This window comes from Cebus imitator, unplaced genomic scaffold (genome assembly GCF_001604975.1).
Source record: "Cebus imitator isolate Cc_AM_T3 unplaced genomic scaffold, Cebus_imitator-1.0 Scaffold88, whole genome shotgun sequence".
NCBI classification, from domain to species: domain Eukaryota; kingdom Metazoa; phylum Chordata; class Mammalia; order Primates; family Cebidae; genus Cebus; species Cebus imitator.
Genome location: NW_016107403.1, coordinates 6,241,769 through 6,255,036, shown reverse-complemented (window position 1 = coordinate 6,255,036; position 13,268 = coordinate 6,241,769). Strand labels below are relative to the sequence as shown.

Sequence of the window (13,268 nt, the reverse complement as noted above, 5' to 3'; positions counted from 1 at the left end):
TTGACCAGGATGGTCTCGATCTCTTGACCTCGTGATCCACCCGCCTCGGCCTCCCAAAGTGCTGGGATTACAGGCTTGAGCCACCGCGCCCGGCCTAGAATACTCTTATAATGAGCAGATGCTATTGTCCTTTGGCCCTCCAGAAAGTCAACAAGCAAAATATGTTAAGCATTCCAAAAAACTGTTGCCATAACCTTTGCTCTTAACTACTCCACTTTTGCTTTGACTGAACCACTTTTACCTCTTGGTATCTATTGATTTGATTGTGCTTTGTGTCAGATTCATACTGGTAAAGCCATGTTCCATCTCCTATTATAGTTCTTAAAAGAAATGCTTCAGGATCTTGATCCCACTTGTTTAAAATTACCATTGGAAGCTCTGCCTTGTCTACAGCTGTTTGGGGTAGAATAGTTTTGGCATACATCAAGTGGAAGGTTTGTTCAATCGGAATTATGTAAGCTGAACCATGTTGGCTGTGTGTTGTTGGCTATTATTTCTGCTGTTAATCATCAGTACTCTTCAGTTAGGGCACAGATAAGATACATTATTTTCTCTTGAATTGATAGATATTGTCTTCAGCTGTAGGCTTCATCTTCAACATGGTCTCCTCTCTTTTTTTGGTGTTTTTTTTTTCTTTTTGAGATGGAGTCTCGCTCTGTTGGAGTGCAGTGGCACGATCATGGCTCAGTACAACCTCCGCTTCCTGGGTTAAAGTGATTCTCCTACCTCAGGCTCTGGAGTAGTTGGGATTACAGGCATGTGCCGCCACACCCAGCTGATTTTTATATCTTTAGTAGAGACATGGTTTCACCATGTTGGCCAGCCTGGTCATAAACTCCTGACCTCAAGTGATCCACCCACCTTGGCCTCCCAAAGTGCTGGGATTATAGGCGTAAGCCACCGTGCCCAGCCTGCCTCATCCCTTCTTAAAACAAGCTATCCGTTTTTAAACTGCTGGTATCTTTGAGGTCATTGTCCCCACAAAACTGTTGTAAAGCATCAGTGATTTCACCATTCTTCCTCCCAAGGTTCACCATAAATTTGTTGTTTGTTCTTTCTTCAGCTTTAGCAGAATTTGTGTTGCTCTGTTAGGGATGCATTTCAAACTGATGTTTTATCCTTCTTAGTGCCTAAAACTACATCCTGTTTAGATATGTTATAGCAAGTTAGTATGCCCCAAAATGTTGAAATCCATGGGTAGTTTTTGCATAATGTGTAGTTTCCATGAACTTTTTGAAGGCCCCTCATACTCATCTTGGACATCTCTTTTCTAATGATTATGTGGTGGTTACATGCTGTATACTTATCAAAACTCATTAAATTGTATATTTTATTTATTTTCATTTTTTTCCTTGCTCTCTAGACTGCTCAGCAGGATAAATTGTATATTTTAACATACATTTGTACACCTAAAATTGGTGAATATTGTATATGAATCTCAAGAAAGCTTATTTTTAAGTAATATATAACATCTCCTTTTATGTATTTGAATTCATTTAAAGTATATTTCACAAACAAAAAAGATTGGCCTATTTTAAAGAAGTTCAAATCATAATTATAGGGTATTTCACTATGCCCGGCAATTATAGGATATTTCTTTTTTTTTTTTTTTTTTTTTGACGGAGGTTTCACTCTTGTTACCCAGGCTGAAGTGCAATGGCGCGATCTCGGCTCACCGCGACCTCCGCCTCCTGGGTTCAGGCAATTCTCCTGCCTCAGCCTCCTGAGTAGCTGGGATTATAGACACGCGCCACCATGCCCAGCTAATTTTTTGTAGTTTTAGTAGAGACGGGGTTTCACCGTGTTGACCAGGATGGTCTCGATCTCTTGACCTCGTGATCCACCCGCCTCGGCCTCCCAAAGTGCTGGGATTACAGGCTTGAGCCGCCGCGCCCGGCGGATATTTCTTAAGTGTAAAATATTTTATGTAATACTGTAAATACAAATACCTTTTTACTATTTTTAAAACCAAGCATAAAAGTTATTTCATTTTTAAAAAATATAAAAATATTTCAAATAACTCGACTTTTCAAGGAATAATTAATATTAAAAATGAGTTGTCGACCAGGTGTGGTAGCTCATGTCTTTAATCCCAGCACTTTGGGAGGCCAAGGTGGGATCATAAGGGAATTTGAGACCAGCCTGACCAAGATGGTGAAACCCTGTCTCTACTAAAAACAGAAAAATTGCCGGGCGCGGTGGTTCACACCTATGTAATCCCAGCACTTTGGAAGGCCAAGGCGGGTGGATCACGAGGTCAAGAGATTGAGACCATCCTGGTCAACATGGTGAATCCCCATCTCTACTAAAAATACAAAAAATTACCTGAGCATGGTGGCGTGTGCCTGTAATCCCAGCTACTCAGGAGGCTGAGGCAGGAGAATTGCCTGAACCCAGGAGGCGGAGGTTGCGGTGAGCTGAGATCACACCATTGCACTCCAGCCTGGGTAACAAGAGCGAAACTCCGTCTCAAAAAAAAAAAACAGAAAAATTAGCCAGGCATGATGGCATGTGCCTGTAATCCCAGCTACTCAGGAGGCTGAGGCAAGAGAATTCCTTGAACCTGGGAGGCAGAGGTTGCAGTGAGCTGTGATCATGCCACTGCACTCCAACCTGGGTGACAGAGCAAGACTCCATCTCAGAAAAAAAAAGAAAAAAATGAGTTGTCAAATTTTCTCTAAAATTAAAATAGACTTTATTCTGTCAAATGTATGACTTTAACCAATTATTATTATTATTATTATTATTATTGTTGAGATAGGGCCTGACTGTGTCATCCAGGCTAGAGTGTAGTGGCATGATCACAGCTCACTGCAGCCTTGACCTCTCAGGCTCAAGCATTCCTCTCACTTCAGCCTCCCTACTCGCTGGGCCTACTGGCATGCACTGCCATGCCCCACTAAGCTTTGTATGTTTTTAGAAAGGGGAGTTAGCCATACTGGTCTTGAACTCCTTGGCTCAAGTGATCCACCAGTTTCAACCTCCCAAAGTGCTGGGATTACAGGCATGAGCCACCATAGCCAGCCTCAGTTATTTTAAATTGAAGTTCTAACTCCTGTTAGAGTGTAGAGAAAAAAGTAATTGATTGTAATCTTTTCTTATTTCCCAAATAAATCCTGGTTTTGTGTGACTTAAAGGTTGTTGTTGTTATAAGGAAATAGCAAAATCAGTTCTTGAAGCATATTCTTTTTTTCAGGTTGAAATCAGCTCGAGATGTTGTATCTAGGACTGGTCATTCATTGGCTCTTGGTTGTTTGCATCGTTATGTTGGTGGAATAGGCTCGGGACAACATCTGAAGACCAGTGTCAGCATTTTATTAGCTCTAGCACAAGATGGGACATCCCCTGAAGTCCAGGTATAATGTTATTGATTTTTTTATTGTGAAAATGTAGAATAATCTTTTTAGGAAAATTGTTTGCTCTATAAAATAAAAATAACTCTGGTAAGTTGTTAGGACAAATGTATTAGGGTCTGTTTTTGTGATAGTACATAGCCAGATTTTGTTTATCAGCCTAGTCTTAAAGTCTGTCTTATTCTGGGAATTTCACTCATTCCTGTACATTCCTTCAGACATATTTTCGTATTATTATTTATTATTCTGTGTATTTGTTTCCTCTTTTTTTTTTTTTTTTTTGAGACGGAGTTTCGCTCTTGTTACCCAGGCTGGAGTGCAATGGCGCGATCTCGGCTCACCGCAACCTCCGCCTCCTGGGTTCAAGCAATTCTCCTGCCTCAGCCTCCTGAGTAGCTGGGACTACAGGCACGCGCCACCATGCCCAGCTAATTTTTTGTATTTTTAGTAGAGACGGGGTTTCACCATGTTGACCAGGATGGTCTCGATCTCTTGACCTCGTGATCCACCCGCCTCGGCCTCCCAAAGTGCTGGGATTACAGGCTTGAGCCACCGCGCCCGGCCTGTTTCCTCTTATTTTTGTCATTTTCTTAGATTTGTTAGATTGATCAAGTATTTTTTTTTTTTTTTTTTTTTTTTTTTTTTTTTTTTTTTTTTTTTTTTTTTTGAGACGGAGTTTCGCTCTTGTTACCCAGGCTGGAGTGCAATGGCGCGATCTCTTCTCACCGCAACCTCCGCCTCCTGGGTTCAGGCGATTCTCCTGCCTCAGCTTCCTGAGTAGCTGGGATTACAGGCACGCGCCACCATGCCCAGCTAATTTTTTGTATTTTTAGTAGAGACGGGGTTTCACCGTGTTGACCAGGATGGTCTCGATCTCTTGACCTCGTGATCCACCCGCCTCGGCCTCCCAAAGTGCTGGGATTACAGGCTTGAGCCACCGCGCCCGGCCTGTTTCCTCTTATTTTTGTCATTTTCTTAGATTTGTTAGATTGATCAAGTATTTTTTTTTTTTTTAATAACCTTCCTTCTCTCTCTTCCTATAATACCCCAGCCTAGGTCCTGTGTCATTGGCTGAATCTTCATGTGGACCCTTTAAATATTTTGTTTTTGTTGTTTCTTTTTAGACATTATTATACATAAGTAAATATAACTACAGTGAAGAGGAAGAGTGTGTGTGAAAATATCCTACAATCTTGATTTGCTATTTCACATTGATATACCTAAAAATATTAGGAGTATACCTATGTAACAATTCAGTATCCTCAATTCAGTATACTCAAATTCTTCCTCACAACTAAAATGAAATTATATTTTATTCTAGACGTGGTCTCTTCATTCACTTGCTTTGATAGTGGATTCTAGTGGTCCGATGTATCGTGGCTATGTGGAACCAACATTATCTCTAGTTCTTACCTTGCTGTTGACAGTTCCACCTTCACATACAGAAGTTCATCAGTGTTTGGGTCGATGCTTGGGTGCTATAATAACTACTGTTGGTCCCGAACTACAAGGTAAGTAAATCATCTGAAATTAAGGAACCTAGACAGATAACCACTCTCTTTAAATTTCCTGCATATCACCATCACATTGCTTGAAGAAATTTTGTAATAACAAGGACTATGTGCTGAATGAATACTTGAATTTACTGAAAGCCTGGCACTCAGCTTTTTACATGTGGCATTTTATTTAATGCCTACAACAAATTTATGATATGACAATGTTTTTTGAAGTTTTGAGCAGAGAAAACATTTTAAATGAAATTTTACTTGGATTCCCATGAAAACAAAGTTAACAATGGAGTTCCTTTAGCCTAGAGTGCTAACCACTTGTCTTCATGGACTTTTGCTTCATTTTTTTTTGAACTCTAAGGATTAGGAACATAGTTTGAAAAACCATTGTCATAGGTAAATTTTATCTAAATTTTGTTTTCTTTTTTATAGAAGAAAAAGATATTAGCTAATTTTTTATGAGGAAGTAAACTGTGAGAAGATAAGTAATTTGCCTAGAGTTAGTCAACTTATGAGTGGTATATTTATGATCCTAAAGCCTGTGTTTGTACCACTTAATTCCACTGAACTAATTCTACTAATGGTTAAATTAAACTCCCAGGTTGGCAAATTATTGTAAAGATATCCTGAATATATAAACCACTTTCAGAGTTGTCCTTTTTCTATTTTTATCATTTATTATATATGTTTTCAGAGGGTTGAGCTTTTAACAAACATTAATTCTGATAACAACCCAGAGATTGATATTATCGCCATTTTGCAGGTGAAATATTGAAACTGAGAGAGGTTAAGAACTTTTACAAGGTTTTGGAAACTAGTGAGTGTTTGGAGTAAGAAGTGAAGCCCAGATCAATTTCTATTGTCCACATTCTTTTTTTGTTGTTGTTTGAGTCTGTTGCCCACGCTGGAGTGCAGTGGCTCAGTCTTGGCTCACTGCAACCTTCACCTCCTGGGTTCAAGCGATTCTCCTGCCTCAGCCTCCTGAGTAGTTGGGATTATAGGTGCATGCCACCACACCTGGGTAATTTTTTGTATTTTTAGTAGAGGCAGGGTTTCACCTTGTTGGCCAGGCTGGTCTCGAACTCCTGACCCTGTGATCTGCCCATCTCAGCCTCCTAAAGTGCTGTGATTACAGGCATGAGCCATCACACCTGGCTTTTTTTAAGAGATGGAGTCTTGCTATGTTGCCCAGGCTGTTCTCAAACTCCTGGCCTCAAGCAATCCTCCCAGTCCCATCTCTGCCTCCCAGAGTGCTGGGGTATAAGCGCAAGCTTCCACACCCAGCCCGTTGCCTGCATTCTTAATCCCTATGCTATGTTGCTTCCATTTTTAAAGAAAGTAGTGTAAAATAAAAGACATGAAAGACTTAACAGCAAATCATACTGTATCCCAGTCTGAAAATTTTTTTAATCAGAGATATATATCAAAAAAAAAAAAGGACTTAAAAAAAATGCTGGAAATTGAAAAATATGTGATTTTTTTTTTTTTCAGGGAAACAGTCTTGCCCTGTCGCCCAGGCTGGAGTGCAGTGGTGTGATCTTGGCTCACTACAGCCTCCGCCTCCTGGGTTCAAGCAATTCTTCTGCCTCAGCTAACTTTTGTATTTTTAATAGAGATGGAGTTTACCATGTTGGCCAGGCTGGTCTCAAACTCCTGACCTCAGTCAGTTCATCTACCTCAGCCTCTCCAGATGCTGGTATTACAGGGAAAAATAGGTGATTTAAACAAGACTCTTTTTTAGACCCATTGTCCTCCTTGGGAAAATGAGAATGGTTCTTCCTGTGAATGTCACAGGGATGTGAAGAGGATAAATATGTGCCTTTGATTAAGCATAGGCGTTCATCAAGTATTTTCTAAAGTGATAATGATAAAGCAATGCATATAAAACTAGAATGTAGCTCTGATGTGATTTTTATGATTTCCTTGTTTACCTATAAAGATATGCATATAAAATTACATTATTAAAAAAATTTAAGTCACTTAAATTGTTATATAGACAGTATATAATACTGTTGTATAGTTCAATATAATACAGATTGAAAAATTCATCTTTCCTAATTCTCTGAAAATTAACATTAATCTTATTAGGAAAACAGGATTTGAAGTTATTATACAGTGGAAGTATGATAATATTAGTTGAACAGAGAACCAAAGAATGAGAGATCATCTGGCTCCTTTAAATAAAACAGTAGTGGTTTTAAAAGACAGTATAGTTTATTGGGGAATAAATATAAATCTAGCTAAATCCGGGAGAGATGCATTATTATCCAAATGTAGTCATTTTTTAAATCATTTCTGTGGATGTTGCAGACTTTTTGTTTTCAAAACAATCTGAATGGTGGGGCACAGTGGCTCACACCTATAATCTCAGCACTTTGGGAGGCCGAGGCAGGTGGATCTCTTGAGGTCAGGAGTTAGAGACAAGCCTGGCCAACATGATAAAACCCCGGTCTCTATTAAAAATACCAAAATTAACCAGGCGCGTGGTGGCAGGTGCCTGTAATCCTAGCTACACGGGAGGCTGAGGCACAAGAATCGCTTGAACCCAAGAGGTAGAGGTTCCAGTGAGCCAAAATTGTGCCACTGCGTTCCATCCTGGGTGAAAGATTGACACTGCATCTCAAAAAAAAAAAAAAGAAGAAGAAGAAAAATTGGATAGAGTGGTTATTTAGAAGGTAATTGTTTTCTAGGAATGCTTTTGGTGATACTAATAAAATAATTGTGTTTTATATTTTCTTTCATTTTGCACTAGGGAATGGAGCAACAATTTCTACAATTCGTTCATCTTGTTTGGTGGGTTGTGCAATAACACAGGACCATTCAGATTCTCTTGTTCAGGCAGCTGCCATATCTTGCCTTCAGCAGCTTCACATGTTTGCACCACGACATGTCAATCTATCTAGTCTTGTTCCTAGTCTTTGTGTAAGTATAGAGCTATTTCATTCACTGGTTTTTAAGTTGTATTTTATTTTACATTTAAAAAACTTTTTTGTGGGTACATAGTATATGTATTTCTGGGGTACTTGAGGTATTTTGATACAAGCATACAGTATATAATAATCACATCAGAGTAAATGTATCCGTCAACTCAAGCATTTATCATTTATTTGTGTTACAAATAATCCAGTTATTTTAAAATGTACAATTATTATTGACTGTAGTCACCCTCTTGTGATATCAAATACTAGATCCTTGTTTGTTTTTTGAGCTTCAGTTGTCATTTTATGACTTCATTTATTCACCGGTTTTCTCTTTTAAGAAATATTTTGATGAACTGTTTATTTCTTCACTAAGAATATATCACATTTTTAATTTGTCCCACTCAGAATTTTATTTCCTAAAGCTTCATTCATACTTCTGAAGATCTGTTGCTATCTTTATAATTTTTTTTTGTTTTTTGTTTGTTTGTTTGTTTGTTTTTGAGACAGAGTCTCACTCTGTCACCAGGATGGAGTGCAGTGGCGCAATCTCGGCTCACTGCAACCTCCGCCTCCCAGGTTCAAGCAGTTCTCTTGCCTCAGCCCCCCGAGTAGCTGGGACTACAGAAACGCGCCACCACACCCAGCTAATTTTTTAAATATTTTAGTAGAGACGGGGTTTCACTGTGTTTGCCAGGACGGTCTCAATCTCATGACCTCATGATCTGCCCGCCTCGGCCTCCCAAAGTGCTGGGATTACAGGCGTGAGCCTGCACTATCTTTATAATTTTTAATTGATTTGTTCATCAAATACTTATTAATAGCCTGCTATATGTCAGGAACCATGCAATGTACTGAAGATACATTTGTGGATAAGACAGCATCAAGCCTCTGTCATAGTAAAGTTTATAGTTTACAAAGGAAAATGGAAAAATATTATTTACAAATAAGTGTTATAAAAGCCTGGAGGAGAGCATAAGAGAGCATATAGCAGGAGGCTTATCATAATCCCAACATTCAGAAAAGATTTTCATTAAAAAGCGATATTTAAGGTTGGCACAGTGGCTCACACCTGTAATCCCAGCACTTTGGGAGGCCAAGTTGGATAGATCACCTGAGGTCAGGAGTTTGAGACCAGCCTGGGCAACATGGTCAAACTCCGTCTCTACTAAAAATACAAAAATTAGCCAGGTGTGGTGGCAGGTGGCTATAATCCCAGCCACACAGGAGGCTGAGGCAGGAGAATCACTTGAACCTGGGAGGCAGAGATTGCAGTGAGCTGAGATTGCGTCATTGCACTCCAACCTGGTCAAGAAGAGCAAAACTCCCTCGCCAAAAAAAAAAAGAAAAAGAAAAAGATATTTAAGGTATGATTTGCAGAATAAATCGGAATTAGTTTGCAAAAGGCATGATATTGAAGTAAACAGCATTTATTTTTAGACAGAAAGAAAAATATATGAAAGATTGTAAAATGGGAAGGGCTGTCATACATTTAAAGGGCCAATTAGTTAGTGTGGTTAAAACTGAGAGAGAAGAGGGAGACATGGGGCCTGGGGAAATGATGGGGCTGGACAACTAACCAGGGGACAGATTGTGCAGACTTTCTATGTATATAAAACCTTTGGACTTTATTCTACAAGCAGTGGGAAACCATTAGAAGGTGTTCTCTGCAGGGGAATGACATAATCAGATTTGCACTTTTTACATTTTGTTCTTGCTGCATGTCAGAGAGTGGACTCTACAGAGTAAGAATTACAGTATTCTAGAAAGAAGATGATAGTGATTTGCTCTAAGTAGTAAGGGAATGGGGAGAAATCAATGGATTTGAGTGATATTTAGGATGAAGGTTTTGTTCATTAATTGGCTCTCAGTGGGGCATAGTAGGGGGAAAGGGAGAAGGACGAGGCCCAGGTTTTTGACTTGACTATAGTAATGTAATTTCCTGAGATTGGCACCATTGGAGGAAGAAGGCTGGAAAGAGTGGATATCATTAATTCAGTTTTAGACACGTGGATAGTTAGTTATGTGGGCCTTGAGCTCAGAAAAGTGGGCTATTAAAGAGGTAAATTTGGGAGGCATACACATTTATATGGAAAATGGATATATAGAAGTAGACGTGATCACCAAGGAGAGAGTGCTGACTGAGGAATCCAACTTCTAAAATTTAGAAGAGAAAAGGAGTCAGCAGAAAATATATAGAAGCAGTTAGAGAGATTAAAGAAGAAATAGACATTGTGTTGTTCATAGAAGCTAAGTGGAGTAGAAGAGTGGAGTTTTTGGAAAAATTGACAAATTGAGTCTAAACTTAATAGGGAAATGCAAAGGGCTTATAGTGAAGTTGGAAGATTTACTGTACTTACTGTCAAGATTTACCATAAGCTCCATTAAGAAAGACAGGATAGTATTGCAAGTATATACAAGTAGACAAATGGAACACAATGGAGTGTCCAGAATTGGATTCACATGTACACAGTCATATAACTCATGACTGCGGCATATGGTACCACTACAGTTCAGTGTGGATAGGATTATATTTTCAATAATACAGGGACTAAAAGATAGCATTAATATCACAGATGTTAGAATGAAAAAGAAAAGTATACCTGAGAATAACTGCAAAGGAGTTTTTGAAAACACTTTGTAAAATGTTTTATTTCTTCTGCTTTGGCTTTGCCAGTCAACATTTGTTGAATGTATTTTCTTAGCTACAATTCTCTGTAATTGTTATTAAATTAAAATTTTGTGATGTTCTCTATATATGTTTTATCATTTGAATCTTAATGTAGTTGTGTAAGATAGGTGGGTTAGATATTGTCCCCACTGTAAAAATAAAAAGGCCAGAAACTCTAAAAGACTAAGTGACTTGTTCTTCCCGTTTGATATGATCATGCGTGAGCTTTCTAATTAATTATGGAGTATTTGAAAGTTCCAAAATGTCTTTATTTTTAGAAAGAGGAATAAATAAAATACTTTCTTGGCTGGGTACGGTGGCTCACACCTGTAATCCCAGTGCAGTGCTTTGAGAGGCCAAGGCAGGTGGATCGCTTGAGCCCAGGAGTTTCACACCAGCCTGATCGATATGGTGAGACCTTGTCTCTATAAAAAATCAAAAAATGAGGCAGGAGGATCTCTTGAGCCCAAGAAACAATAAGCTGTGATTGCGCCACTGCACACCAGCCTGGGCAACAGAGTCAGACCCTGTCTTAAAAAACAAAACAAACAAAAAGAGAAATAACCAAACTATTTTGTTGATAAAAATCTGTCAGATTTTTTCTTCTCAGTTATACTTTATTTTTATTAATACTTGGTAAAAATTTCATGGGCTATGAATTTTATGCAAGTATATCTTGAGTTACAAATGCTATATTAATAGCCTAAAAATAAATTCCCTGTCATTATGAAGAGGAGATATATTCCATACACCTTTTCTTCCCCATCCCCATCATTTGTGTCTGGGATTCTTTCTAAAACATATTACTTCCTTGCTTAAAAAGCAGCACATGTTCTTCTTTAGAAAGAAAAAATTAAAAAAATAAAAAGCAGCACATGGGGCCAGGCGTGGTGGCTCACGCCTTGTAATCCCAGCACTTTGGGAGCTGAGGCAGACAGATCATGAGGTCAGCAGATCAAGATCATTGTGGCTAACATGGTGAAACCCCATTTCTACCAAAAATACAAAAAAATTACCTGGGCATGGTGGCACGTGCCTGTAGTCCCTTGTACCCAGGAGGCTGAGGCAGGAGAATCGCTTGAGCCCAGGAGGCGGAGGTTGCAATGAGCTGAGATTGTGCCACTGCACTCCAGCCTGGGTGACAGAGTAAGACTCCATAACAAAAAAAAAAAAAAGCACATGGAACATAATTTAACATTTTCTTCATGAGTCAAATTTATAGTAATAATTATAATGGCTTTCATTTATTCAGCAATTACCATGTGCCAGCCAGCACTGTAACCATTTTACTTATTTACACCATGTTCCTGTGAAGAGTTAATATTCCCACCTTACATGCAGGCAAGTCAAGGTACAGAGGGGCTAAGTAACTTGTGTAAGGTGTCACAAGAATAAGTGACAGAGAGAGCCAGGATTCAAACCCAGTCTGGCAGCTGTACCTGAGTTCTTAACTTTTTTGCCATGCTGCCTCTTACACTTTTATGTTTTAGAGTGTACTATATTCAGGCACTTTTCAGATGAAAAAAAGTCTGTACCAAAAAGCCCCATTTTTTTTTTCAGGTGATTATGTTTGCTTGATTTGGGTGATTATATTTACTTGATTTGGTTTTTTCACTTTAATAAATAACCTCCTTTACTTTCAAATATAACAATGTGCTCTGCCCCCTGACTTTCCATTCACTACATTTGAGCTCTATATACTTAAAAAATTTAGATGACAAAGTTGAGTAGGACCATGTGTAAAATAAGATCTACAGAAGATCCTTCTGGATTTTCATCTAAGTATATTGTATGAACTTTAGAGCACAGATCTTGGGACAGTTATTTTGGTTACTAACATATTTTTTATATATTTTATTAGTAGTAGTATTTTCCCAAAAGGCCATCATTTGACTGTATTTTAAACAACTGAAGTTGTTAAATGAAGAACATCTTCACATGTAAGATGTTCCTATATATTCATTAGGCAAAATAAGATTAAAGAATTACAGCTTTTTAAAGAGAAATTGCCTAACATTGTTATGGTTTACAGGTTCACTTATGTAGTTCCCATTTGTTACTTCGACGAGCTGCTGTGGCATGTCTTCGGCAACTTGCACAAAGAGAAGCCACCGAAGTTTGTGAATATGCCATGAGCCTGGCAAAAAATGCAGGGGACAAAGAGAGCAGTAGTGCCAGTAAGTTATGTTATTGGTCAATATTCTTTTTTGTTTAAATACTTTGATATTTCAAATAAGTACTGTTTATCAAATAACATTTTGTGTTAAAATATGGCCAAATGTCTTATTCTTTGAAATAAAACCATTATCACTTTAAAAATTCCACTGTGGCTTTCTTGGCAATTTTGCATTTTTGCTTTTTAAAATATTTTGCAAATTGGGCATAGTGTTGTGTACCTGTAGTCCTCGCTACTCAGGAAGCTGAGGCTGAGCCCAAGAGTTCAGTGTTACACAGTGAGCTATGATCATACCACTGCACTCCAGTCTGGGTGGCACAGTAAGACCATGTCTCCTAATGAAGGTAAGTAAGTAAATAAGTGAAAAGTTAGGTGTGAGTGACTGGATTTAGAAAAAATTATTTGCAGCTTTAAAAAACCTGGGCAGGGCCGGGCACGGTGGCTCAAGCCTGTAATCCCAGCACTTTGGGAGGCCGAGGCGGGTGGATCACAAGGTCAAGAGATCGAGACCATCCTGGTCAACATGGTGAAACGCCGTCTCTACTAAAACTACAAAAAAATTAGCTGGGCATGGTGGCGCGTGTCTGTAGTCCCAGCTACTCAGGAGGCTGAGGCAGGAGAATTGCCTGAACTCAGGAGGCG

At 38.8% G+C, this 13,268-nt stretch overlaps 1 protein-coding gene across 5 annotated transcripts in view; it reads left to right on the top strand.

The window, feature by feature from the left end:
• HEATR5B (HEAT repeat containing 5B) overlaps positions 1–13,268 on the top strand; it is a 104,216-nt gene that overhangs the window by 40,603 nt on the left and 50,345 nt on the right. For all 5 annotated transcript variants that reach the window (XM_017534891.2, XM_017534890.2, XM_017534889.2 and 2 more), the window contains exons 19-22: positions 3,197–3,356; positions 4,675–4,864; positions 7,614–7,783; positions 12,483–12,627. In XM_017534891.2, the coding sequence (XP_017390380.1) occupies positions 3,197–3,356; positions 4,675–4,864; positions 7,614–7,783; positions 12,483–12,627 (665 nt within the window). The remainder of the gene's footprint in view (positions 1–3,196; positions 3,357–4,674; positions 4,865–7,613; positions 7,784–12,482; positions 12,628–13,268) is intronic.